At 37.7% G+C, this 27,353-nt stretch overlaps 1 protein-coding gene and 1 long non-coding RNA gene across 5 annotated transcripts in view; one reads left to right on the top strand and one right to left on the bottom strand.

Annotated features, from left to right (window-relative positions):
• Positions 1–11,322, top strand: part of SPOCK3 (SPARC (osteonectin), cwcv and kazal like domains proteoglycan 3) — a 510,259-nt gene extending 498,937 nt beyond the window's left edge. For 3 of the 4 annotated variants that reach the window (XM_054683476.2, XM_001151431.5, XM_054683478.2), the window contains one exon: positions 1,406–11,322. In XM_054683476.2, the coding sequence (XP_054539451.1) occupies positions 1,406–1,575 (170 nt within the window). In that variant the 3' untranslated portion in view covers positions 1,576–11,322. The remainder of the gene's footprint in view (positions 1–1,405) is intronic. The other variant, XM_054683477.2, reaches the window with a different exon arrangement.
• On the bottom strand, positions 10,099–20,414 carry LOC129143792 (uncharacterized). The gene is made up of 3 exons (XR_008547660.2): positions 19,909–20,414; positions 11,238–11,321; positions 10,099–10,185 (listed from the first exon to the last, which is right to left on the bottom strand). It is a non-coding gene; the product is annotated as an uncharacterized LOC129143792 (long non-coding RNA).
• Between the last annotated feature and the right edge of the window lie 6,939 nt (positions 20,415–27,353).

Raw genomic sequence — 27,353 nt, 5'->3', positions numbered from 1 at the left:
AACATTTTTAACAGCTTAGTTTTGGTTTGCTGACCTGGCCAATGCAGTTAGATTTAAGTAGGAAGAAAGAGGATTCAATAGCTGCCTTACATAAATTTTACATATAGGGAACACATCTTTGTAATGTGTGCTGTAAAGTAGTTGCATTATAAATTAATTCTGTTGTCATTGATGACAATGATGGATACATAACTTTTTTATGTTGTAAATAAAAGTTATATGGAGATGAGTTCCTTAAGTGAACAAGAACATTGCTTTTGGAACGTGGACATCTGAGTTTTCTTTACATTTTATAACTAACACAGTAGATGAAGTTGGAGAACTAAATATTTTCTTCAGTTAAGATGGGAATTTTAGTGTGTTGTCTTGTGAGATCAACCAATTTATAAACCTTGAATTACATCAATAGGATTTGTTATAATTAGATACCAAATAATTATAAGAATAAAATATTAGAAAGAGTATAAAATAAATCCACGCTAGCATTTGAGGAGTTGAAAAGTCAATATACAGTGAGTGCTAAGATGTATGTGCATTATTGCCTCCATAAGTGTTAATGGTTATTTTTAAAATATTTTGTAAAATATTAGTTTTCTGTTGCTTTAGTAACAAATTCCCACTCAGTGGCTTAAACAACACACATTTATCCTACAGTTCTGTGCCTCAGAAGATCAACATAGGTCTCACTAAGCTCAACATCCAGATGTCAGCAGGATGGTGCTCCTCTCTGGAAGCTTTAGAGGAAAATCTGTTTCCTTGCCCTTTTCACCTCTTAGAGGTAGCTCTCATCCCTTGGTTCATGGACTCTTTCCTCTAAACTTAAGCCGACAACACTGCATCTCTGATCATTCTTCTGTAGTCATAGCTCCTTCCCACTCTATCTGGAAAACATTTTTTTTTATTTTAAGAACCTAAGTGACAATTTGGATCCACCTGGGTAATTCAGGATAATCTCTCCAATTCAAATTCCTTTACTTAACCATATTTGCAAAGTCACTTTTTCATGTTAAGGTAACATTATAGATTCTGGAGATTAGGAAATAAATATCTTTGGTAGGGCAATTTTTCTGCCACACTTGTAGAAGAAATTTTGAATTCTTTGCAAAATGCACAGTCTGACATGAATTTCTATAACAACTGGGATGAGATCAATATTACTGGACTGGAAATCTTGCATAACATACCTCAATAATGATTCTGCTTTTAGCACATACATTTTAACAAATGATAGATTTTTAACATGTGATAATTTTCCAGAAAATGGATCTTTCCTTATCTTTGATAAATAAGATAGAAAACAAATTACTTTCTAAAAAATATTCTTAATTTTTATAAGGATTTTATCTTTCAGAAATTGACACTATTCAGTCAAATAAAGGTTATGTTTACTTTCACTTGTTTTAAGCTATAGATTTTGAGATCTCCGGAGATTTTGCTAGTGGAGATTTTCATGAATGGACTGATGATGATGATGATGAAGATGATATTATGAATGATGAAGATGAAATTGAAGATGATGACGAAGATGAAGGGGATGATGATGATGGTGGTGATGACCATGATGTATACATTTGATTGATGACAGTTGAAATCAATAAATTCTACATTTCTAATATTTACAAAAATGATAGCCTATTTAAAATTATCGTCTTCCCCAATAACAAAATGATTCTAAACCTCACATATATTTTGTATAATTATTTGAAAAATTGCAGCTAAAGTTATAGAACTTTATGTTTAAATAAGAATCATTTGCTTTGAGTTTTTATATTCCTTACACAAAAAGAAAATACATATGCAGTCTAGTCAGACAAAATAAAGTTTTGAAGTGCTACTATGATAAATTTTTCACGAGAACAAACTTTGTAAATCTTCCATAAGCAAAATGACAGCTAGTGCTTGGGATCGTACATGTTAATTTTTTGAAAGGTAATTCTAAGTGAAATTTAAAATAAATAAATTTTTAATGACCTGGGTCCTAAGGATTTAGGAAAAATATGCATGCTTTAATTGCATTTCCAAAGTAGCATCTTGCTAGACCTAGATGAGTCAGGATAACAGAGAGATACCACATGGCAAGAAAAACAAAGTGACAATTGTAGAGTCCTCAATTGTGTTTACATTAATAGTGGTGTTTTTACCTATGAAATTATTCTGGATCTAATAGGACATTTTACAAAATGGCAAGTATGGAAAACCATGGATTCTGAAAGTTAAAAATTTAGTTGTTCTCCCCAGTGTGTATTTTAATTTGGATGGCAGTCTCAAGCAGATTTTTTAAAAGATTCTTTAATAACATGATTTGTTTGCCTTTCTAGATTTCTTTATCTTTCTGACCAGCAACTTAGGGAGCAGAATTTAAATTAGGAAGACAAAGGGAAAGATTCATTTAAACCATATTTTTACAAAGTTTGTCATTTGCCCCAAGGTCAAATTTTAAATTCTTAATTTTCATTTTATTTCCCATTTTAGGTAAAAGTTTGCATTTAATCTTAGAATTATGTTATTTTTGTTAGTAGTGTGGAAACTTAGAGAACGTATTGTATGGTGCCTTGCAAAAATAGAGATAGAAAGATTTTAGCATGCATACCAATATAGTATATTACGCAATATATAAGCACACCTAATTAACAGATTAATATCAGTAAAGGTATTGCTGCTGGAATGAAGAAAATGGGATACGTTTCTTTCTTTTTTTCTATTGTTACATAATTGCCGTGTGGACTTGTTTATGATTATTGTGTAGAGTAGCATTTAAGATTTAACTGTAGCAAAAATTACTTTAACCGCTGTATTTAAGTTAGCATGTTAATTAATTGTGTAGACATTTTGGCACACCATCACTTTTAACTATATCATACCAATGGTTTTGTGCCCATAATAAAAATGGAAAAACCTGTTGAATGTTACGTATTGGTATCTTTAATTTCAACAGTGGGTAAACTGGTTTCCCAGTATACAATTCATTGAAAGCAAAATTGATTAATTATTTCCATTTAATTTATACACACTCAATACAAAATTTAATGTTGACTTTATGTAATAAAGTATAATGCATTTTCTTTTTTACTGTTTATGTATAGTTTACAAAATAAAGAATCTTGTAACCAAATTGAACTGTTCCTCAATGGTCTTTCCAGAGTACACATAGTAGCATGAAGCCTTCTCAATCGAGTCCTTGATTTTTAAAATGAATGCATCACAAACTAGCTAGGGGAGTTCCCTGAAATTTTAGAATTACAAAATTAGCGCTCTTGGAATCTTGAATATTATTTGTCAATGTACGTTAAAAAAAATTTTGTTGGTGATGGTTTATTTTGATTCATTTGTCAATGTACGTTAAAAAAATTTTGTTGGTGGTGGTTTATTTTGTTTCATTTGTCATAATATTGTAAAATGGATCATATTTTTGTCAAGGCTGTATTTTAAAACCCATTTTTATGGTGTCATACTTAACATATTTGGCTAAATTTCTATAGCAACAGCATTTTGAAGAGTAGTCAGATAGCCTTGTCTATTTAACAAATGTATATAAATATAACTGATTGGGAAGAGACAAAAACAAATTCTATACAGAGGTTTAGCAAATGAATTTAAAGTAACAAATATAGTAATGTTGAAGTTAGGCTTTTTTAAAGAAGTTTCTCTGAGACTCCCAAGAAAGCAATTAAATCAACAGCAAATAGAAAATAAAAATAGATTACACTATAAAACTTTATGTAAATTATTTGTATACAATATATATTTGTGTGTGTGTGTGTGTGTATAAAAATTCTACTTGTAATGTATATTAGGTCTTTTCATGATCATTTAATTCATTTTAAATATTTTGACACAATACAATTATACCTATACATTTATCCCCCAAAATATAAATATTGGACAGCTACTGTAAATCAAACAGTATTCTAGACACTAGGTATTCATTAATGAACAAAATAATTATGAAGTGTAAAGACAAGCAATACATTATTCCTATCCCATAATACAATATAGTTATAATCTCCATTGGAATAAATCAAAGAAAGATATTTACTAGATTTAATTTGAATAAAAATGAGGTATGTTGAACCCCCAATGAGAGTCCTTGATAGAAACCCAAAATCTTAATATTTTAATTAAAAAGAATCCAAGTATCTCAACAGTTTGTTCTTTCTTAAATTGAAATCTGATTCATAGGTATAAAGTCATACAATACAGTCTATAATAGTGTCTTATTTTTCTAATCTGTGTTATTTAGAAAGCACACATGCAACTCGAAAATTACAAGACATTCGGAATCACAGCAAATTAAAAATGGAAACATTAGAGAAAATGAGTAGAAGAAACATACAAATAAAATAGCAAGTGTTCCTTTTATGCCAAAATCTAGTATGGAAATTAATGATGCTTTATTTTTGTACATATAGGGGATGGTAATTCTGCCTAATACTATTGGGGAAAAAAAGCTAAGTTTAAAATAAACATGAAACATTTGAATATTGATCAAAATGATCAATAATTCAAACTCTGTATTTCTGCCAATCATTTAATAGAAAAAATCTATCAAACCAAAATATCAAAATTATTAGCAAAAATTTTCTAATTAATAAAACAGCTTCTAAGAGTACTTTATTCTCTGTATACATTTTTACAGTATTTTTATTTTACATGAAACTAATGATGTGAAAAGTAACTCATAAGCATTGATCCTTATAGGCTAGTGACAGTTTATTTAGAGCATATTTACAGAATTGCATGAATAAATACACATTTTGTAACAAACAATTTGATGATTTGTTTTATATAAAATTAATGAAGCATTGGTGTTGGCTATATGCAATAGATTATTAAGGGCTCCATACACAGTCTATTTTTAGAGATTCCTAATAGCTGGGGGGAAAGTGGAGAATGAGCCACACTGAATACAGCCATCATAAGTAATGTGCTTGTTCTGCCTGACACAAGTGTGCACATATGCACACACAAACACATGTGTGCACACACGATTAGTCCAGTGTTTTCTTTAAATTTGAAATATTCAGTACATTGATTCACATTTATTTCTCTTTTGTTCATGATGAATAAAAAGTACTAGACCATATCATACATTGCTCAGGTGAAGTAAGAAAATTTAAAAATCTAGAATATTTAAAGTGGCATGAAGGTATAAATAAATGATCATATGAGTTCCTTGTAGCTTATTCTATTTGACATTATTTTAAACCTAATAGCTGATATTAAGGTTAACATAATGAAAGGTGACATTTTCATTCTTTCTAGTACACATTTTTATAGAAAATGGTATCAACTGTTTAATTCTGTGTTGTAAAAGTATTTCATGAATTATAACTTGGCTTCATGAAACTTTTATTAATTATTAAGTCAATGAACACTTCAAAGAGAACATCTTAAGCTTTCGTTGTATACAATATATATGTCATCCCTCCTGGGGCAAGACAAATCAGAATAGCCCTTTTGAATAGGAATTATTTTCTCTCCTCAATTGTGTATGAATATCTGCTGTCACTGTTCTACTTAATATCTTTACCTAATTTCTATGTCTCAGTTAAAAGCTCAGCAAGTAAAATTAAGATAAATGAATTTATGGTTCAACATGATTTAAAATGGCAAAGTAAGCCCTTGTAGGTGGAAAGATTTTTAAAAATTGCAACAACCAATAAACACCATCACATCCATATTCAACTCTTTCGAAGATATCCTTGGGGAATACAATTTTAATATATTTTAATAATCAAATATCCCATTCATTCTTAAGTATACAAATACATATATTGCTAGGTTTGGAGTCCATATGCCTTATATTTTTCATCTGTCAAATGTAGCTTAACGTATATATCCTGGAGAATTTATGTGCAGGTTACATGCAACACAAATTTAAAGCAGGAGCATGGTGTTTATCCTGTAGTAAATATCCACTACATGCTAACTTTTTTTTAGATTTTTAAAATAGGTTAACAACAGCGGTATTATTGAAGTTTTCAAGATGAGCTGTCAGAATTATCTTCTCTTTTTACAGCTTTATTCACATTAATTCATACAAATGATCCAGTCGATAGTACTCTCATATACTAAATAGACATAATAAATCGTGCTCACATCATACAGTCAGTGTAAGGATGAAATGAGTTAATACATGGTGTCCGGAACATAGTAAATACCAAATAAATGTCATTATTTTTGTTACTTATAGAAGCTTATGAGGCATAGAAAAAGTCATATGAAGAAATGAAAAAATAAACTTCAAACCTAAGTATCTTAACTAGTTGGCTTCCCTAAGTAATTATTCATTTTAGAATAGGTACATTTCAAGAGAAACATGAACTAGGGTTTATGTCAACTTAATATATGTACCACACATGAAATGTCATATACATTAAATTCATGCAATCGGCTAAGATTTGGATGTTATTTTTTCTTACATTGGAGATAAAGTATCCTAGAAATCACTAATACTCATCATTCCTGGTTCTTCTCTCCTTTCTGGACACATGTGATATCTTCCTTTTTTCTTCACAGTAAATTTGAGGCCATGCAACTAGTTCTGGCCAATTGACTGTGAGTTGAAGTCACATGTATGGTTCTTGACAGGGCAGGTGTCACAGCCATCAGTTTATAGGCAGTTGGGATGGAACAGTGACAGTGCCGTATCTTTACCCGTGTCTCTCAGTTCCACTAGTTATTTAACCATGTCATGCTACTTCCACATTTAAATTTGCAACAACTGTCCAAAACTGATGTCTTCTTCTTAAACAACATGTAACATGTTTTGAAGCCATCTCAAATCGTTGTAAAGTGAAGTAGAGCATAAACAAGTTAATTCTGCTGTTTAATGAAATGTATTTGTATAGCAGTCCAGGAAATGCAACTGCTGGAGTCAAATCTCTGAGCTCAATCTGATAGTGCTTTGCGACATTGGGCAAATAATGAACTTTGCTGTAACTGGTTTTCTTCATTTGTAAAGTAATAGTAGTGTTAGGATTTAATTCATAAGGCTATAATAGTGCTTCAGTGGAAATTCTAGTAATAGACATAGCTCAAAAAATTTAGCTGCAATAAATAAAAAAAAAAAAAGACAGTAAGTATAGTGGTAAAAGCCACGGACAGTGTAGTCTACCAGGTCTGAATCCTGGCTCTGGCATTCATGGACTGCATGACTTTAGGCAAGTTACTTGACATCTCCATGGCTTAGTTTTCTCATCAGTGAAATAGGTATGAGATTAATTCTCACCTTAGCACATGTGGCAGAGGATTACAAATTTTAATACTTATGAAAGCACTTAAAACAATGCCTAGCCACATAGTCAGCACTGAATAATAGTTATTATTAAGAAGAGGGAAATGAAGAAAAGTAAAATCAAGAAACCAGCCACTATTTTAGATCTATCATATTTTTAAGATGGGAATATAGAAATTGTTATTCCCATTTTCTCTGTTAGGAAACAGCTAGTCCAGAGAAATAAGGTGATCTCCAAAGGTCACCAGGGATATCAATGTAGAAACTAAAGCACAAACTTAAGAAACATCATCAGCTCAATGCAGTCCAATATCAACTTGCTCTTGAGCTCTCATAAATGTTCTCTCTTAAAATGTAATTCCTATTTAAAGGCTAACCTTTTCAAAACATCGATTATCCACAATGTCTTATCCAAAAGAGTGGTTATTTATAGAAAATTCTTAATGTAATTTCACTGTAATTCTTTTTTTTTTTTTTTTTTTTTTTTTTTGAGGTGGAGTTTCAGTCTTGTTGCCCAGGCTGGAGTGCAGTGGTGCCATCTCGGCTCACTGCAACCTCCACCTCCCGGGTTCAAGTGATTCTCCTGCTTCAGCCTCCCCAGTAGCTGGGATTACAGGCGCCTGTCACCACTCCTGGCTAATTTTTTGTATGTTTAGTAGAGACGGGGTTTCACCATGTTGGCCAGGCTGGTCTTGAACTCCTAACCTCAAGTGATCCACTGTCTCGGCCTCCCAAAGTGCTGGAATTACAGGCGTGAGCCACCGTGCCTGGCCATAATTATAATTTTTAATGTGTCTTTTTAATTGGTATGTTAAATAGTGCTAAGTTTCAATATTCTTTTTAGCCCCATGGGGGTAAGATGTAGAAGTACTGGAGTGGAAATAAAGACAATAATTACAGACTATAAATCTGTTTTAGAGCTTACCAGAGGTTGCATTAAAGTGTAATTTAGAACTTACTAGATTTAAAAGAAAAAACATAATTTTTTTAAAAAAGCATTCTTGTAATTTAAAAACAATTTATTATTTTGGGGGGATGAAAAAATAGAGGTGGAACTATTAGGAGTATGGACAAAACAATTTCACATTCTCAAATAGTTCTAAGGAGTATAAATAAATATGTGACAAATCATGTCACATTTGTAAAAAATTTAAGAACTTTTATTTTCTCATATAAGTAAATATTAGTATGACAATAGACCATTATTGGTAAACTACTTCTCAGTTTATTTTAGCCAGGTACAATATTTCTTGCTATGAAATGTAAATATTAAACATTTCTCTCTTTTAGGATAATGTGTTTCCGGTGCTCATCATTTTCACTCCAAACAATCAATGCCTTTTCACAACTAATTTGATCGTCTGGAGAAATATAGCTAAAAGATAAAGGGAAAATGCCCTTTACTGTAAGACATGTTTGTGGAAAAATTAACCAAAAGAAGCCTCTAATTTGGACCTTACTTTCTTCTTATAAAATTAAACGATAGCAAAATAGATTGTGTATATGTTACGTTTGGCAAAAGAAAAAAAATGAATGATTTTGTACAAGGTTGGTTCAGTTGGTCACGTGAATCTCGGACTATTGAGACTCTTTATTTGATTGATTAATGTGTATTTGGTGTCAACCTCATAATTACAAGAGCAATGGGTGACTATGTCAATCTTAGTTTATTTTCTAAAATTTGAGGTAATTTGAATAAATTTTTGTTTTCATGTGAGTCATCTGGGTATTATTTTTTATTGGGTATACCTAGAAGGATTATTATTTGAAGTAAAACTGCATGCTGACAATTTATAGTGAGGAGAAACAGAAGTCAATTAATAAGTATAGGTAAGTTACATTACATTATATTTTACGTTAATTACCACATACACTTGGCATTTAATACACTTGAAGTGTTCCAGGGCCACAAATGCATTTTTAACTTGAATCACTCCTACTCTAGGCAAGTGAGAATAAACTGCTTTCTTGGTGCTATGCTTTAAACATGGTCTGTTTGGCTCTGTCAAGTCTCATGTCGAAATTTGATCTCCAGTGTTGGTGGTGGGGGATGCTTGGGGGTGTTTGGGTCATGGGGGTGGATCCCTCATCAATGACTTGGTGAGATTCTTGTAGGAGCGACAAGAAGTGGTTGTTGAAAAAAGTCTGGCACCTCCTTCCCTCTCTCTTGTTTCTTCCCTGCCGTGTGATTTCGGCCCGCACTTCTTTCCTTCCCTCTCCACCATGAGTAGAAGCAATCTGACTTTCTCACCAGGAGATGCTGGCACCATGTTTCTTGTACAGCCTGCAGAATGTGAGCCAGATAAACCTCTTTCCTTTATAAATTACTCACCCTCACCCTTTATAACAGCACATACTGACTACGACACTTGGCTGGTAAGGAAACCTAGCCGTTCACCCAGCATCCAATTTCAACATGGCTTTACAAGACCTATCTCTTCCCTTTTTGCTAGTGGCAAACTCTTATTTGTGTTTTAATCCCCCGCCGCCCCGCCTTTTTTTTCTTTTTTGAGACCGAGTCTCACTCTGTCGCCAGGCTACAGTGCAGTGGCTCAATCTCAGCTCACTGCAACTCCACCTCCCCAGGTTCAAGCGAGTCTCCTGCCCCAGCCTCCGGAGTAGCTCGGATTACAGGCACGCGTCACCACGCCAAGCTAATTTTCGTATTTTTAGTAAAGACAGGATTACACCAGTTTCGCCAGGATGATCTCGATCTCCTGACCTCGTGATCTGCCCGCCTTGGCCTCCCAAAGTGCTGAGATTACAGGCGTGAGCCACCGTGTCAGGCCTAATACCTTTTTTTTTTTTTTTGGATGGGGGGGAAATTGCAGTATAGTTTGAAGTCGGGCGTCATCATGCTTCCAGCTTTGTTCTTTTTGCTTAGGATTGTCGTGGCTGTATGGGCTCTTTTTGGGTTCCATGTGAATTTTAAAGTGGTTTTTCTAATTCTGTAAAGAATATCAATGGTAATTTAATGGCAATAGCATTGAATCTATAAATTACTTTGGATGGTATGGCCATTTTCACAATATTGATTCTTCCTATCTATGAGCATGGACTGTTTTTTCATTTGTTTGTGTCCTCTCTGATTTCTTTGAGCAGTGGTTTGTAGTTCTCTAAAAGGAGAACTTCATTTCCCTTTTTAGCTGTATTTATGGGTACTTTATTCTCTTTGTAGCAATTGTGAATAGGAGTTCATTCATGATTTGGCTCTCTGCTTGTCTATTGTTGGAGTATAGGAATGTTTTTGATTTCTGCACATTGATTTTGTATCCTAAGACTTTGCTGATGTTGCTTATCAATTTAAGGAAATTCTGGACCAACAAACATGAAAAAACAGTTCAACATCACTGATCACTAGAGAAATGCAAATCAAGATCTCAATGAGATTCCATCTCATGCCAGTCAGAATGATGATTATTAAGAAGTTAAGAAACAACAGATGTTGGTGAGGTTGCAGAGAAATAGGAACACTTTTACACTATTGGTGGGAATGTAAGTTAGTTCTACCATTGTGGAAGACAGTGTGGCAATTCCTCAAAGACCTAGAACCAGACATACCATTTGACCCAGCAATCCTATTACTGAGCATATATCCAAAGAAATATAAATTATTCTATTGTAAAGACATATGCACATATATGTTCATTGCAGCACTATTCCCAATAATAAAGACATGGAATCAATCAAAACACGCATCAGTGATAGACTAGATAACGAAAATGTGGTAAATATACACCATGGCATACTATGCGGCCATAAAAAGGAATGAGATCATGTCCTTTTCAGGGACAAGGTTAAGGTGCAAAGCAATTATCCTCAGCAAATGAACACAGGAACAAAAAAATCAAACGTCACATGTTCTCACTTTTAAGTGGGAGCCGAACAGTGAGAACACATAGACACAAAGAGGCGAACAACACATACTGTGGCCTGTCAGGGAAGGGCAGTGAGAGGGAGAGCATCAGGATAAATAGCTAATGCATGTGGGGCTTTATACCTAGGTGATGGGTTGATAGATGCAGCAAACCACCATGGCACACATTTCCCTGCATAGCAAACCTGCACGTCCTGCATATGTATCCTGGAAATTAAAATAAAATAATTTTTTTAAAAAGAAAAAGAACTGCAAATCATAGGGTATACAGAAAACTTTGACAAATATCTCTGAAGAATGTTCAGTGTGTACCAAACTACTGCCAATAGTTTCTAGTTGTCTTTATAATGATCTCTAATAGGAAGTGACTTTATGACTAGTTTTAGCTGGATAATAATATCATATCCTCTAGTGTGATTATAGGAACAGTTGTGCCAGAATCTGATCCAGAATCTTGCAAGGTGAAAACACAGTTGATATAGCAGCTCAGTTGTATTCTTCCCAGGGTGGCTGCAACCCGAGCCTCTCTAATGCCAGGAAAGACATTGTCATGCCTCACCAAAACAACTGCACTCTGTTCATGTAGTACCTCAGGCAGATTGATTTTAGCCCTGGATTTCGATGGGGCTTCATTCCAAGAGCTGTTCATTTAAAACACGGTCTAGGATATGCTATAAGGAAGATCTGTTAAACATTTATAAATATCACAGTCTATTTTAATCCTTCATGCTCAAGGAAAAAAATGACAAATAATAAAGCCCAAAATGAAAATTAAATTTATGTAATAGATATTGCATGCTCTTTCTGTAGTACCTAGTTAAACTATAGCATCTCTATTAATCATTTTCAAAGGGCATTCCTAGGGCATTGCTCATGCATGCATTATTATGGATGCGGCTACACCTGGATGTGTAATGCTCCATGCAGTCTTTTGTGTCTCCAATACTGACTTCTGAAAATAAAAATGACACATTAAAGAAGAGAAAACACATCAGTCAATTTTACACTTGTCAGTGCCCAAATGAGAAGAGGATAATATTAATACATATAATTAATCTGGGGAACTTCTATTGGATTTTCATGACCTTTGTAATTTCTATACCCCAATAGCATATATATCCTAGCAAATGGCCATTATAAATGGAACTGTTTGTGAAAAATGCAGGCTATTAACCAGAAGGTCTTCATGGGGAGAGGCATTGCAAGGAATTCAATGAATAGTGATATCCCTTTAAGAGAAAAAGAAAATAGCTGAGTCCCTAGAGCCAGAGGTGAACAACAAATGGCTAGTATAATTGTGGCCTGGGTCCAAAATGTCATGCTCTCTAGACTTAGCAGAAACTCCTGTGCAGTATTCAATGGCTACCAAATTAAATAAACTCAAAGTTCTTTGATTAAATGACTATGTTCGTAGGCCTTCCTTTTTTTTCTTTTTCACCTTTAGTCAAAAGTATTGCCCTAGCCACCCTCTAATGGAAGAAGAAAATTGTCTTTCTTTAGCATGGTTCATGTGAAGCACACAGTTTTATCCTGATAGTAATTATATGGCACTTGACATACGCAGTTCAAATAAAGTTGTGAAAACTTGTTTTTAATTGATCCCCTCCTTTATCTTGCCAATTCCATATAGCAGCATGTTGGCTAGTGAATAGTTCATCAGATTTGCCGACCAGGTGAGGCCTTGATTTAAAAGTTTCTATCACTCCAACAATTCATTTGTGTTTCTTTTCATCAAAAAATAAAAAGGATGACTAAATATCATCTTGTTTCATAGTGGTATATGTTGTTAATGTTTCCACTTGGATATTTACAACTGGCTGCAAAATAATGGATTATGCTATGCCATACTCCTTCAAACTTCTGTTAAACATGATGATTCATTATTTTCCTTCAAGTTCTAGCTTATCTCAGAAATGGCTGAAGGTTGTTACCTCTCATTTATATTTGTTACCTCTCTTTTCTACTTCTGTCTTCTTGCAAAGTGTTAGGAGTTATGAGTCAGTTTCCAAAGCTCATGTGCGCTCTTGCACACACACACACACACACAGTTTCCTATGCCCGTATACAATAAAGAGAAAGAAAATACCCAAACATTAATTTTTATATAATCAGAGAACTTACTTTGAAACGTATTGAAGTTTTTATTCTTCCCTCCACAACACATGTAATGAGCAAATATATAGAATATAATTACACTTGGAAAGTTGTTTATCAATTTCAATATGTTCAAAACTAATTATGCTGAAGGTTCTATCAAAGTTGTGCTGGTATTGATGGAGCCTATAATGATGTCTTCCTTGCATGAAAAGGCCATAAACAAATTGCTGTTGCCTTAAAAGTACATTAATTTCTCATTGTAGGTTAAGTTTCTTTTTGACAGACTGAGCATGAAGTCCAAGCATTACCACCTGCTTAATGATAAAAGCCTATGCTGTAATATAATTGAGTTCTAAGTTAACTCCTTCATAAAATTAATGAGGAAATAAGTGATTGGGTGTTAAAGTAAAATACTGAGTGATTATTTTATATTCTTATTTATTTATTTTTTATTTTTTATTTTTTTGAGACGGAGTCCTGCTCTGTCACCCAGGCTGGAGCGCAGTTGGGCAATCTTGGCTCACTGCAAGCTCTGCCTCCTGGGTTCACGCCATTCTCCTACCTCAGCCTCCCAAGTAGCTGGGACTATAGGTGCCCGCCACGATGCCCAGCTAATTTTTTTGTATTTTTTAGTAGAGACGGCATTTCACCTTGTTAGCCAGGATGGTCTCGATCTTCTGACCTTGTGATCCACCTGCCTTGGCCTCCCAAAGTGCTGGGATTACAGGCATGAACCACTGTGCGCGGCTGATTATTTTATATTCTTATATAAATGCCTATAATTACCAATAGTAATAGTAATACCAATAGTAAAACTATTAGTAAATAATCCACCAAACCTACATAACAATAGTTCTAGTATAACAATGTGAATTGTCTGACTTCTTTAATTGTTTTATAAAAACACAACTTGAGCAACGTACTGAGACCTTGTTTCTACAAAAAAAAAAAAAAAAAATTCTTTTTAATTAGCTGGGCATGATATCATGTTCCTATAGTCCCAACTACTCGGGAGGCTGTGGTGGGAGGATTGCTTGAACTCAGGATTTGGAGGCTGCAGTGAGCTATGATCATGCCACTGCATTCCAGCCTGATATACAGAGTAAGACCCTGTTCCTAATAATAATAATAATAATAATTTTATAAAAGCAAGTGTTTAACTGAAGTCCTCAATACACTTAACTACAAAGCAAAAGTGATCTTGATACATAATTTCATAGAGAAAAGCATTTGGCAAATTTATGAAAAAATAATATTTAATCCATTTTCTTACCAAAAAAAATGGAAGCCCTAGATTTCATGCGCGTCCATGTGAAGAGACCACCAAAAGGGCTTTGTGTGAGCAACATGGCTGTTTATTTCACCTGGGTGCAGGCAGGCTGAGTCTGAAGAGAGTCAGCAAAGGGAGATAAGGGTGGGGCCATTTTATAGGATTTGGGCAGGTAAAGGAAAATTACAGTCAAAGGGGGTTTGTTCTCTGGCAGGCAGGAGTGGGGGTCACAAGGTGCTCATTGGGGGTGCTTTTTGAGCCAGGATGAGCCAGGAAAAGGACTTTCACAAGGTAATGTCATCACTTAAGGCAAGGACGGGTCATTTACACTTCTTTTGTGGTGGAATGTCATCAGTTAAGGTGAGGCAGGGCACATTCACTTCTTTTGTGATTCTTCAATTACTTCAGGCCATCTGGGCATATAGGTGCAAGTCACAGGGGATGCGATGGCTTGGCTTGGGCTCAGAGGCCTGACATTCCTGCCTTCTTATATTAATAAGAAAAATAAAACAAAATAGTGCTGAAGTGTTGGGGCGGCGAAAATTTTTGGGGAGTGGTATCGAGAGAGAACGGGCGATGTTTCTCAGGGCTGCTTCAAGCGGGATTAGGGGCGGCGTGGGAACCTAGAGTGGGAGAGATTAAGCTGAAGGGAGGTCTTGTGGTAAGGGGTGATATAGTGGGGACGTTAGAAGAAACATTTGTCGTATAGAATGATTGGTGATGGCCTGGATACAGTTTTGGATGAATTGAGAAACTAAGTGGAATAACAGAAGGAGAAAAACAGGTATAAAATGTCTAAGAATTGGGACAACTCAGGATATCTGATTAGAGAGTGCCTAAGGAGATTCAGCATAGTCCTGCCAGCAAAGATTATTTATTTACTTCAAGAGTTAAGAGTGGCAGTTTGGGGATAGCACCAGGAGATATCAGCTGTGATGGCTTGGAAAAACAGTGTAAACTGGCAGTGTAAATAAAAGCAGGGCATGTATGAGTAGTTGAGAATGGTGAATAGGAATATGACCAAACAGAAGATAGTAGGAATGACAAGTTTTTTGGGGGCACAGTCTAGGTTGGTCTGGTGTCTGGAATGAGACTGGGGCCTAATAAAAAGAAGTGTCTATATAGGAGCTTAAATGGGCTGTACCCTGTAGCATTCCGAGGACAAGCCTGAATTCTGAGAAGGGAAAGTGGTAAAAGTATTGTCCAGTCCTTTTTAAGTTGGTGGCTGAGCTTGGTGAGGTGTGTTTTTAAAAGACCTTTAGTCCATTCTACTTTTCTTGAAGACGGAGGACCATAAGGTATATAAAGGTTTCACTGAATACTAAGAGCCTGAAAAACTGCTTGGCTGATTTGACTAATAAAGGCTCGTCCGTTATCAGACCGTATAGAGGTGGGAAGGCTAAACTGAGGAATTATGTCTGACAGAAGGGAAGAAATGACTGCGGTGGACTTCTCAGACCCTGTGGGAAAGGCCTCTACCTATCCAGTGAAAGTATCTACCTAGACTAAGAGGTATTTTAGTTTTCTGACTCAGGGCATGTTGAGTAAAGCTAATTTTCCAGTCCTGGGTGGGGCAAATCCTTGAGCTTGATGTGTAGGGAAGGGAGGGGGCCTGAATAATCCCTGAGGAGTAGTAGAGTAGCAGATGGAACTCTGAGAAGTTATTTCCTTGAGGATAGATTTCCACGATGGAAAGGAAATGAGAGGTTCTGAGAGGCGGGCTAGTGGCTTGTACTATAGCATAGCCTGCCTTTGCTGGTGTGTGGCGATTAGGCCTGGTGGAACTGCCATCAATAAATCAAGCATGATCAGGGTGAGGAACAGGAAAGAAGGAAATATGGGGAAATGGGGTGAATGTCAGGTGGATCAGAGAGATACGTTCATGGGGGTCAGGTGTGGTATCAGGAATAATGTGGGAGGCCGGATTGAAGTCTGGGCCAGGAACAATGATAATTGTGGGAGACTCAACAAAGAGTGAATATAGCTGAAGGAGCCGGGAAGCAGAAAGTATATGCATCAGGTATGAGGAAGAAAATAGATTTTGGAAGTTATGAGAACTGTAGAGAGTGAGTTGAGCATAGTTTGTGATTTTGAGGGCCTCTAAAAGTATTAAAGCAGTGGCAGCCTCTGCACGCAGACATGAGGGCTGGGCTAAAACAGTAAGGTCAAGTTGTTTGGACAGAAAGGCTACAGGGTGTGGTCCTGGCTCTTGTGTAAGAATTCTGACCACGCTAACCATGCCTAGGAAGGAAAGGAGTTGTTGTTTTGTAGAAGGTGCGGGGGTTTGAGAGATCAGTCGTACAAGATTGGCAGGGAGAGCACGTGTGTTTCTATGACAATTATGCCGAGATAGGTAACAGATGAGGAAGAAATTTGGGCTTGATTGAAGTAATGGGGGCTGTCTGTGAAGCTTTGTGGCAGTACAGCCTAGGTAATTTGCTGAGCTTGATGGGTGTCAGGGTCAGTCCAAGTGAAAGCAGAGAGGCTGCGATTAAGGGTGCAAAGGAATAGTAAAGAAAGCATGTTTGAGATCTAGAACAGAATAATGGGTTGTAGAGGCAGGTATTGAGGATAGGAGAGTATATGGGTTTGGCACCACGGGGTGGATAGGCAAAACAATTTGGTTGATAAGGTGCAGATCCTGAACTAACCTGTAAGGCTTGTCTGGTTTTAGGACAGGTAAAATGGGGGAATTGTAAGGAGAGTTTATAGGCTTTAAAAGGCCATGCTGTAGCAGGCGAGTGATAACAGGCTTTAATCTTTTTAAAGTGTGCTGCAGGATGGGATATTGGCGTTGAGTGGGGTAAGGGTGATTAGGTTTTAATGAGACGGTAAGGGGTGCATGATTGGTCACCAAGGAGGGAGTAGAGGTATCTTATACTTGTGGGTTAAGGTGGGGGGGGTATACAACAGGAGGACGCAAAGGTGGCTTTGGATTGGGAAGAAAGGTGGCAATGAGATATAGCTGTAGTCCAGGAATAGTCAGGGAAGCAGATAATTTAGTTAAAGTGTCTCAGCCTAATAAGGGAACAGGGCAGGTGGGGATAACTAAAAAGGAGTGCTTAAAAGAGTATTGTCTAAATTGGCACCAGAGTTGGGGAGTTTTAAGAGGTTTAGAAGCCTGGCCGTCAATACCCACAACAGTTATGGAGGCAAGGGAAACAGGCCCTTGAAAAGAAGGTAATGTGGAGTGGGTAGCCTCCGTATTGATTAAGAAGGGGACGGGCTTATCTTCCACTGTGAGAGTTACCCGAAGCTCGGCATCTGTGATGGTCTAGGGGGCTTCCGAGGCAACCTGGCAGTGTCAGTCTTCAGCCGCTAAGCTGAGAAGATCTGGGAAGGAGTCAGTCAGATAGCCTTGGGCCAGAGTTCCAGGGGCTCTGGGAGTGGCTGCCAGGTGAGTTGAACAGTCCGATTTTCAGTGGGGTCCCACACAGATGGGACGCAGCTTAGGAGGAATCCCGGCCTGCGGCCATTCCTTGGCCCAGTGGCCAGATTTCCAGCATGTGTAGCAAGCTCCTGTGGGAGGAGGTTCTGGAGGAACGCCTGGCCACTGCGGTTCAGGCGTTTGGAAGTTCTTGCATGCTGGAGATGTGGCTGGGGTTTGTCTCACAGTGGAGGCAAGGAATTGCAACTTTTTTCTATTATTGTACACCTTGAAGGCGAGGTTAATTAAATCATGTTGTGGGGTTTGAGGTCCAGAATTTAATTTTTGGAGTTTTATTTAATGTCAGGAGCAGATTGGGTAATAAAATGTATTTTGAGAATAAGACGGCCTTTTGACCTTTTAGGGTCTAGGGCTGTAAAGTGTCTCAGGGTTGCTGCCAAACAATTCATGAACTGGGCTGGATTTTTATATTTGATGCAAAAGAGCCTAAACGCTATCTGATTTGTGATAAAGAAAAAGGAGCATTAACCTTGACTATGCCTTTAGCTCCAGCCACCTTTTTAAGAGTAAATTGCTAGGCAGGAGGGGGAGGGCTAGTCACGGAACGAAACTGTAAGCAGGACCAGGTGTGAGGAGGGGAGGTGATAGAAAGATTATAGGGTGGAGGAGCGGAGGCTGAGGAAGAAATGGGACCTAGCTCAGCCTGGTGAGGAGCAGCCTGGGGAGGAAGGGAGAGGTCAGATGGGTCTGTAGAAAGGGAAGGTTAGAAAGACTCAGCGACGCTTGGGGTTGGTACTGAGGGGACAGGCGGGAGAGAAAGAAGGAAGATTTGGGATGAGTTGCACTGGGCACAGAGACTAGGAAGCGACTGATGTGTAAAAGAATGCCTGGATGTCAGGCAGCTCAGACCGTTTGCCTATTTTACGACAAGAATTATTGAGATCTTGCAGGATGGAAAAATTCAAAGTGCCATTTTCTGGCTATTCGGAACTACTGTCAAGTTTGTATTGGGGTCAAGCGGCATTGCAGAAGAAAATAAGGCATTTAGGTTTTAGGTCAGGTGTGAGTTGAAGAAGTTTTAAGTTTTTGAGAACACAGGCCAAGGGAGTAGAAGGAGGAATGGAGGGTGGAAAGTTGCCCATTGTGAAGGAAGCAAGCCTAGAGAAAAGAGAGAGTAGAGAAATGGAGGGAAGGGGTTCGGGGGTTCCTACCTTCCAGAAAAGTGGGAAAAGGGGTTGAGGCACAGAGATAAGAGGTCGGGGCATGGAAATAAGGGATGAGGTACAGAAATAAGGGGTCGGGGCATGGAAAAAAGGGGTCAGGGCACGGAAATAAGGGAATGGGGCATAGAGATAAGAGGTCGGGGCACAGAAATAAGGGATTGGGGCACAGGGATATAAGGTGTTGGGGCATGGAAATAAGGGATTGGGGTACAGAGATACAAGGTTGGGGCACAGAAATAAGGGATTGGGGCACAGAGATAAGAGGTTGGGGTGCAGAAATAAGGGATTGGGGGTTCTTGCCCCATAGAAAAGTGGGACTTGCCGCTAAGGGTGAAGGAGAAGGGGTTGATGGGTACTTGCCCCTCCCCCAGAAAAGTGGGACTTGCTGCTAAGGGTGAAGGAGAAGGGGTTGAGGGGTACTTGCCCCTCTCCCAGAAAAGGGGAGAAGGGGTAGAGACAAGGAGAGAAGGGGTTGAGGTACTTGCCCCTTCCCCAGAAAAGCGGGACTTGCCGCTAAGGGTGAAGGACCAAGACAGGCGTCCCTGCATGGTCTGACACCTTTGAAATGTGGGTGAATAATCAGAGAGGTGTCCCTGCAATGATTAAACACCAAGGGAAGGCTGCCTTCCCGTCTGTGACCGGCGCCAGAGTTTTGGGTCCACGGATAAAATGTGTCTCCTTTGTCTCTACCAGAAAATGAAAGGAATTGAAATTAAGAGAAGGAAGAGATTGAAGTGTGGTGCCAAGATTGAAAGGAGAAAGAGGTTGAGGGATAGTGAGGGAGGTTGGAGAAGAGAGTAAAAAGAGGCCGCTTACCGGATTTGAAATTGGTGAGATGTTTCTTGGGCTGGTCGGTCTGAGGACCTGAGGTCGTAGGTGGATCTTTCTCACGGAGCAAAGAACAGGAGGACAGGGTATTGATCTCCCAAGGGATGTCCCCTGATCCGAGTCACGGCACCAAATTTCATGTGCGTCCGTGTGAAGAGACCACCAAACAGGCTTTGTGTGAGCAACATGGCTGTTTATTTCACCTGGGTGCAGGCAGGCTGAGTCGGAAAAGACAGTCAGCAAAGGGAGATAGGGGTGGGGCCATTTTATAGGATTTGGGCAGGTAAAGGAAAATTACAGTCAAAGGGGGTTTGTTCTCTGGCAGGCAGGAGTGGGGGGTCACAAGGTGCTCAGTGGGGGTGCTTTTTGAGCCAGGATGAGCCAGGAAAAGGACTTTCACAAGGTAATGTCATCACTTAAGGCAAGGACCGGCCATTTACACTTCTTTTGTGGTGGAATGTCATCAGTTAAGGTGGGGCAGGGCATATTCACTTCCTTTGTGATTCTTCAGTTACTTCAGGCCATCTGGGCTTATACATGCAAGTCACAGGGGATGCGATGGCCTGGCTTGGGCTCAGAGGCCTGACACTAGATATGGCAAGAAAGCAAAAAATTTTCAAGCAAATAAAAAATTAAACTCCACTCAAGTCTCATGTTAGCCATGAAGCCTTTCCCATGAACTACTACCCCTTTTTAGACAGTTAGTCTGCTCCTTCACTGTATTTTCACCATGAGTTATAACACCTTTCACCCCTTTCTCATGGAACTCACCCCACTCTCATGGAATGTTGGAATGTAGCTATAATTTGCATATCAATCTCACAGACATGAGGAGAATGGCTTACTCTTTTTTAAATCACAGCAATAAACACCACCACTAGATATAGCTGATGCTGAGCACTTATTAAGAAATGAAATTATTAGGCAGAAAGCAAACAGCTTGTAATGCTAAAGGGACACCATAATGCAGAGTAGGATGACAGTGAGCTAGAGCTGGAGATGGGGAAGAGGGGCTGGCAATTGAACCAGTTACGAAAAGTTAAGTCTGATAGTTGCTGAGTTCTGGAAATACTTTAATGGAGAGCTGTGTAAGAATGGTTCAGGTTTGGAGAGTTAGAAAAGTATTACAGAAAACAGAATTCGTTAAAATGCAAGTGTGTTTTGAAAAAACTAAAGAGTATTAATGATCCATTCCATCAGTAGAGATTTGACAAATGTGATAGTTGATAGTATTTACTCTGTGGATCACACTAAACCCTAGAGGTCTACTCTGAAATGCTTTGATAAACTCAAATATGTCTCAGTGCTGTTTCACTGGAAAAATCAATTGCCAGTCCCACGTGGATGCTTCAGCATCCCTTGACAGCTATGATACTTTCCATTCATTACACAGCTCAAAGATAAGAATCTGTTCATCTGTTTTAGGGACATTGTCTTATACTTTGAAACCTAATGAACAGAAATTGAACTAAGAAGAACTATTTATTTCAAGGAAATATTATAATTCTAACATGACTAAAGAGTCATCCTAATGCTGAGATAATTTCTGAGAGAATAACCTATTAATTTGATTATTTGGACTACAAATAAAAGAAACCAAATTCAAACTACTATGAATAAAAATAGAGAACATTGCATTTTATCAGTGGAGGTCCAGGGTGTGCCAGCCTATAGTCTCAGCTTAATCTAAATATTTACCCTCTTTTAAAACACACTGTCTTTCCCCTTTACCTGTTCTGCTTTGCTTTGTATTTACTTTCAGCTAACAAAGGTTGCCTTGTAGCAGTTCTTGGTATTTTCTTGTTAACCTACTGTTAGCTTAAGCCAGTGTAGTAAGAGAGAGCATTATTTTTCTAGAAAAATCTAAGAAACTGTAGAATTAACCCTGATTGGCCCTGTTTGGGTACCATCAAATTTGTGAAATCATCATTACAGAACCAAAGGGTGACCAATTCATCTATGTGGATGGGAAGTAAGAGATTCTCCAAAAAGAAGAAATGGCTCCATAACACGGGAAATTTTTCTTGCCTGGGGTTAATGGTGGATTACAGATTCCATTTGTTTTAAAGAGATGAACTGTATAGAAAAAAACAGGGCTGTCTATTCCCATAAAATTTTAGCATTCAAAATATGCTTAAGACATGATTGCAGCTAATTCCTATTAACTTATTAACTGTGTTTTCCTGCCTTTCTATACAAACCTTTATATGTAACAGCACATCCCTGGACCCTGGGCCCACTTGAACCCTCTTTTTGACTCTTGCCTTTATGGATTCAAAATGGCTTTGAATTGCCTACCCTGATATAAAATTCTATAAAAAGAAACACATTCTATTATTGAGGCTGTGAAAAAACATGCACTGCAACACATTGCTGGTGGGACTGCAAAGTGGTACAACTTTTGGCAGTAAATTTTGCAATCCTAACAAATACCTACACATCTACTTACTGTTTAACCAACAATCCCACTTCTAAGAATCTTCCCTGAAGATACCATTTAAAAATCCAAAAGTACAGACGCACTCATTCTCTGTAATTGCAAAATATTGGAAACAATATAAATGTTCATATATAGGAGATTGATGGAATTAACCTACAACATATCCACGTAATGAAGTACTTCAAGGGTTTGAAAAAATAAATGAGGAAGACCTCTTTGAAGTTAAATGAAGTAATTTTTAGGATACAATTTTTAAGTGAACAAAAGCAAAGGATATGTACACAGAATATCTCTCACAAGGTACTTATTTTAATTGCATAGGAAAAAATAAAGTAACTTTATATTGGATAAACAGAGCAGACACCATGTTAACAATGAAATCACAGCTAATATTCTTAGAAATAAGACATATCTGTAATCTATATCTCCTGACATGCACTACAAAAAAAAAGGCACAGTATCATTTCTGCGACCTTGCAAAACTTCATAATGGCAATTTAATCTCAAGAAAACCTCAGACAGTGCTTGCCTAGAGTGACATCAGCAACATGGTAGAAATAGGAAGCTCCTGAATTCCTCCATGTATGGATGCACCAAAGAAACATCTATTCATAGATCCTTTTCCTCTGAGAGAAAGTCAGACCAGTTGAGAAATGCCTATGCACCAAGCAACTGAGAAAACATTCACATCAAAGGGGTAGGAAAAGCTTAGACATACTCAGGCACTATACAATCAAGAAAGGAATCTCCACTATCAGGCTTCTCCCTGTGGAGAGGAGAGTTTGGAATTCACATGCAGTGCCCTAACTCTAAGGTTCCCCCATGATATGGCTCTTAATTAACAACGATGGGAGCAAGGGTCTTCCTAGACTGCGGGAAAGAAGGTGATAATTTAATATAGGAGCTCGAGGGCTTCCAGGGGCTTTACTTCCTGGGAGCAGTACCAAAAAGTGGCTTAAAATATGCAGGCTTCTGTCTCTCCCCAGATCAGGCTTATGATATGCTCTTGTAGTGTCTACTTGGTGGCCTGGCTGCTAACTATCTTGTATCAGGGAGTTAAAGGAGTAGATAAATATTAGCCCAGTTGGCAGCCTGAGAGGCAGACTGACACTTCTCCAACCTGCTCCCATTGCTTGCCCCAGTAAGAATTCTAAGATTTATTAATCTCCCTCCTGGTAGGAGTTAGTTCATACATCTAGCACCCCAACTTTTAAAGCTTCCATTTGAGGGACTGTATCCTAAGCCTCTTAGCTCTGGGAGCAGAGGGGACAAAGTATATGCATGTCTATATAGGCCACAGAAAAAAGTGATAGTTTTACACAGGCATGTAAGCACTCTAAGAGCCTTCGTGCCCCAGGAGCAGTTCAAAAATTGGGCTTTAAAAATCCATCTTCTTGTTTTTCCCTGGAAAACATTTATGACATGAATTGAGTATCACAACTTTTACAGCTACCTTCTGAAGGACTTCATGCTAAACCTCCTAACTCTGGGAACAGAAGAGAATAGGCATATGTGAGTTTCCCCAAATTACAGAACAAAGACATGGTTTTAAACAGTCAGATAAGCATTATTAGTGGCTACATCCCCTTGGAACAGTGCAGAAAAGTCTGAAAGGGACTTAGAGCACAAAATTCCAGTGGCTATTTGATGGCCTGGATGCTAACTAACTTGTATCAGAGAGGTAATTTGGCAAACAATAACCCTATAACAGCAGGAACCAAGCTTGGCATGTCCTTTCAGCCCACCACAGTGATAAATTCACACCTACCATTTTTCCTGGAAGGTGTTTGGCAGTACACTGAGTGCCACAGCTTCTATAGTTTCCACTCAAGGGACTGTCCTCTTAATAAATAAGCTCTGGGAGTCAATGGGGTTTTGCATTTTTGAGTGGCTCTAGACCAAAGAGTTTGATATACAACAGACTGTATTCTGGACAGTATCTCCCCAGGATCAAAAGGTGCAGCATGAAAGTGAGTGCAGACATTTGCCACAGACCCTCTCTCTGGCTTAGTGCACAGGGAACTGAAGATAGACATCCGTACTCAGCTTCACTGTGAAGATAGAAGGAACTAGAACACAGCCAAGCCTCCAACCTTATCACCTACATCTAAAGAAGCTAGATCCTACTTTTCTGATCTGAGGTACTGATAGAACATGGTATATCCTAAGTTGGAGGGGGCCACCTAAAGAGAGAAAGGAGTCTGAGCAAGCAAAAAGATTAGAGGGGCAACTTAAAATCTTTGACCAGATGGATTGGTGATATTCTTCTCCTACATGAGCCCAAACTGACAAGTCTAGGAGAGGTAGTTGCTTATTCAGTATGTAGAAACAAACACAGAAAATCAAGGAAAATTAAACAATAGGGGAATATGTTCTGAGCAAAGGACAAGATAAATCTCTAGAAACTGACCCAAGTGAAGTGGACATATGTGATTCACCTGAGAGAAAATTCAAAATAATGGTCATTAAAATGTCTATCAAGGTCAAGAGAGCAATGCAGAAACAAATAGAGAACTTCAGCAAAGATAGAAAGTATAAAAAAGTAGCAAAGAGAAATCATACTGAGGAATATAACTGATCTTAAAGTCCAATAGAGCAACAGCCAACTAGACTGAGGTAATAAAGTGTCAGTGAACTTGAAACAGGTAACTGGAAATCATCCAATGTGAGGAGCAAGAAAAAAAAAGGAATGAAGGCAGCTTAAGAGACTTTTGAGACACCATCAAATAAAACAACTTACGCATTATTGGCATGCCAGAGGGAAAAGAGAGATAAGAGGACAAAAAAAACAAACACATTATTCAGAGAAATAATGGCAGAAAGTTTCCAAGTCTGGGTAAGGAAACAGAAAGCCAGCTACAGGAACCCCAAATACACCAATAAAATGAAGCAAAAAGATCCACACAAAGATATACTATAATCAAATTACTAAAAATGAGACTAAGTTGAAAGCAGCAAAGAGAAAATGAATTATCACATATAACGGAATGTCCATAAGACTATCAAAGGATTTTTCAGCAGAAACCTTGAAGGCCAAAAGGTAGTAGAATAGTAAATTCAACATCCTGAAATTAAAAAAAAAAAAAATCAGAAATATCATACCAAGCATTCTTGTCTTTCAATAATAAATGGGTAATAAAGACTTTCTTAGACAAACAAAAGCTGAGACAGTTTACCACCACTAGGCCAGCCCTACACAAAATGTTAAAGGTTGCTCTTCAGGTTGAAGGAAGAGGACATTAGTTGTAACATGAAAACATATAAAAGTATAAGACTCACTGGTAAAGCAAGTACATTGTCAAATCCAGAACATTCTCATACTATAAAAGAAGTAGGTAAATCAGTTATATTTCTAGAATAAGAGTTAAAGGAAAAACTATTAAAAGCAATTAAAGCTACAATAACTTGTTAAGAGATGTAAATTACAAAAAGATGTAAAATGTGACATCAAAATCATAAATTGTGGGAGGAGGAGGAGTAAAAGTGTACAGTTTGTATATGCAATTAAAATTAAGTTATCAACTTAAAATAGTCTACGGTAATATAAAATATTTTATATAAGTCTTAGGGCAACAACACAATGAAAGCCTATAATAGATACACAAAAGATAAAAAGAAAATATTTAAAGCATACCACTAGGAGCCGTCAAATCACAAAGAAAGAAAACAAGAGAGGAGGAAAGGAAACAAAAATTTATAAAACTGTCAGAAAACAATTAAAAATAGCATCAGTAAGTTCCTTACCTATCAGTAATTACTTTAAATGTAAATGGAATAAATTCTTCTGTCAAAAAACATAGAGTGGCCAAAATGAACATATATACAAACTCATACAAACTGTCACACGCATCCTTATGAAGAGACCACCAAACAGGCTTTGTGTGAGCAATAAAGCTTTTTAATCACCTGGGTGCAGGTGTACTGAGTCCGAAAAAGGAGCCAGCAAAGGGAGATAGGGGTGGGGCAGTTTTATAGGATTTGGGTAGGTAGTGGAAAAGTACAGTTAAAGGTGGTTATCTCTTTCGGGCAGGGGCAGGGGTCACAAGGTGTAGGGTGGGAAGATCATGAGACTCATTGTCCAGGTTGGGAATGTCACAAGGTTGAATGATTAGTTAGAGTGGGGCAGGAACAAATCACAATGGTGGAATGCCATCTTTTGTGGTTCTTCAGTTGCTCCAGGCCATCTGGATGTATACATGCAGGTCACAGGGGTTATGATGGCTTAGCTTGGGCTCAGAGGCCTGATATTCCTGTCTTCTTATATTAATAAGAAAAACAAAAAATAGTGGTGGAGTGTTGGGGCGTTGAAAATTTTTGGAGGTGGTATAGAGAGATAATGGGCAATGTTTCTCAGGGCTGCTTCAAGCGGGATTAGGGGCGGCGTGGGAACCTACAGTGGGAGAGATTAAACAGAAGGAAGGTTTTGTGGTAAGGGGTGATATGGTGGGGCTGTTAGAAGGAGTATTTGTCATATAGAATGATTGGTGATGGCCTGGATGCAGTTTTGTATGAATTGAGAAACTAAATGGAAGGCACAAGGTCCAAATAAGAGAAGGAGAAAAACAGGTATTAGAGGACTAAGAATTGGGAGGAGCCGGGAAATCCAATTAGAAAGTGCCCAGGGAGGTTTAGCATAATTATTTGCCTGGTTGGCGAGTTTTTGGGCTCTATCGTTGAGTTTTTTATGTTGTCATATACCAGGCAAGATCGACTTAGGTAAAAACAACACTCTTCATTTAAAAATATATACAGTCCTCCTTTTTCAGCAGTGAGTAAGTTGAGGCCTATTCCTGTCATCTTATATTAATAAGAAAAATAAGACAAAATAGTGATGAAGTATCGGTGTCATGAGGGGAACAGGAAGCTGTTTGGTCCTATTTGCAAACAGATTTTTGGGAGTAAGGAAAACTAGTGTACATGTGTCTGTCCAATTCATACGCAGACACATGTAGGTGGAGGAGCCACGGAGGAAGAAGAGACCTTTGTCAGGCAA

This window comes from Pan troglodytes, chromosome 3 (assembly GCF_028858775.2).
Source record: "Pan troglodytes isolate AG18354 chromosome 3, NHGRI_mPanTro3-v2.0_pri, whole genome shotgun sequence".
NCBI lineage: Eukaryota > Metazoa > Chordata > Mammalia > Primates > Hominidae > Pan > Pan troglodytes.
The sequence above is the reverse complement of the archived record's forward strand: the minus strand, read 5'-3'. Positions and strand labels throughout refer to the sequence as shown.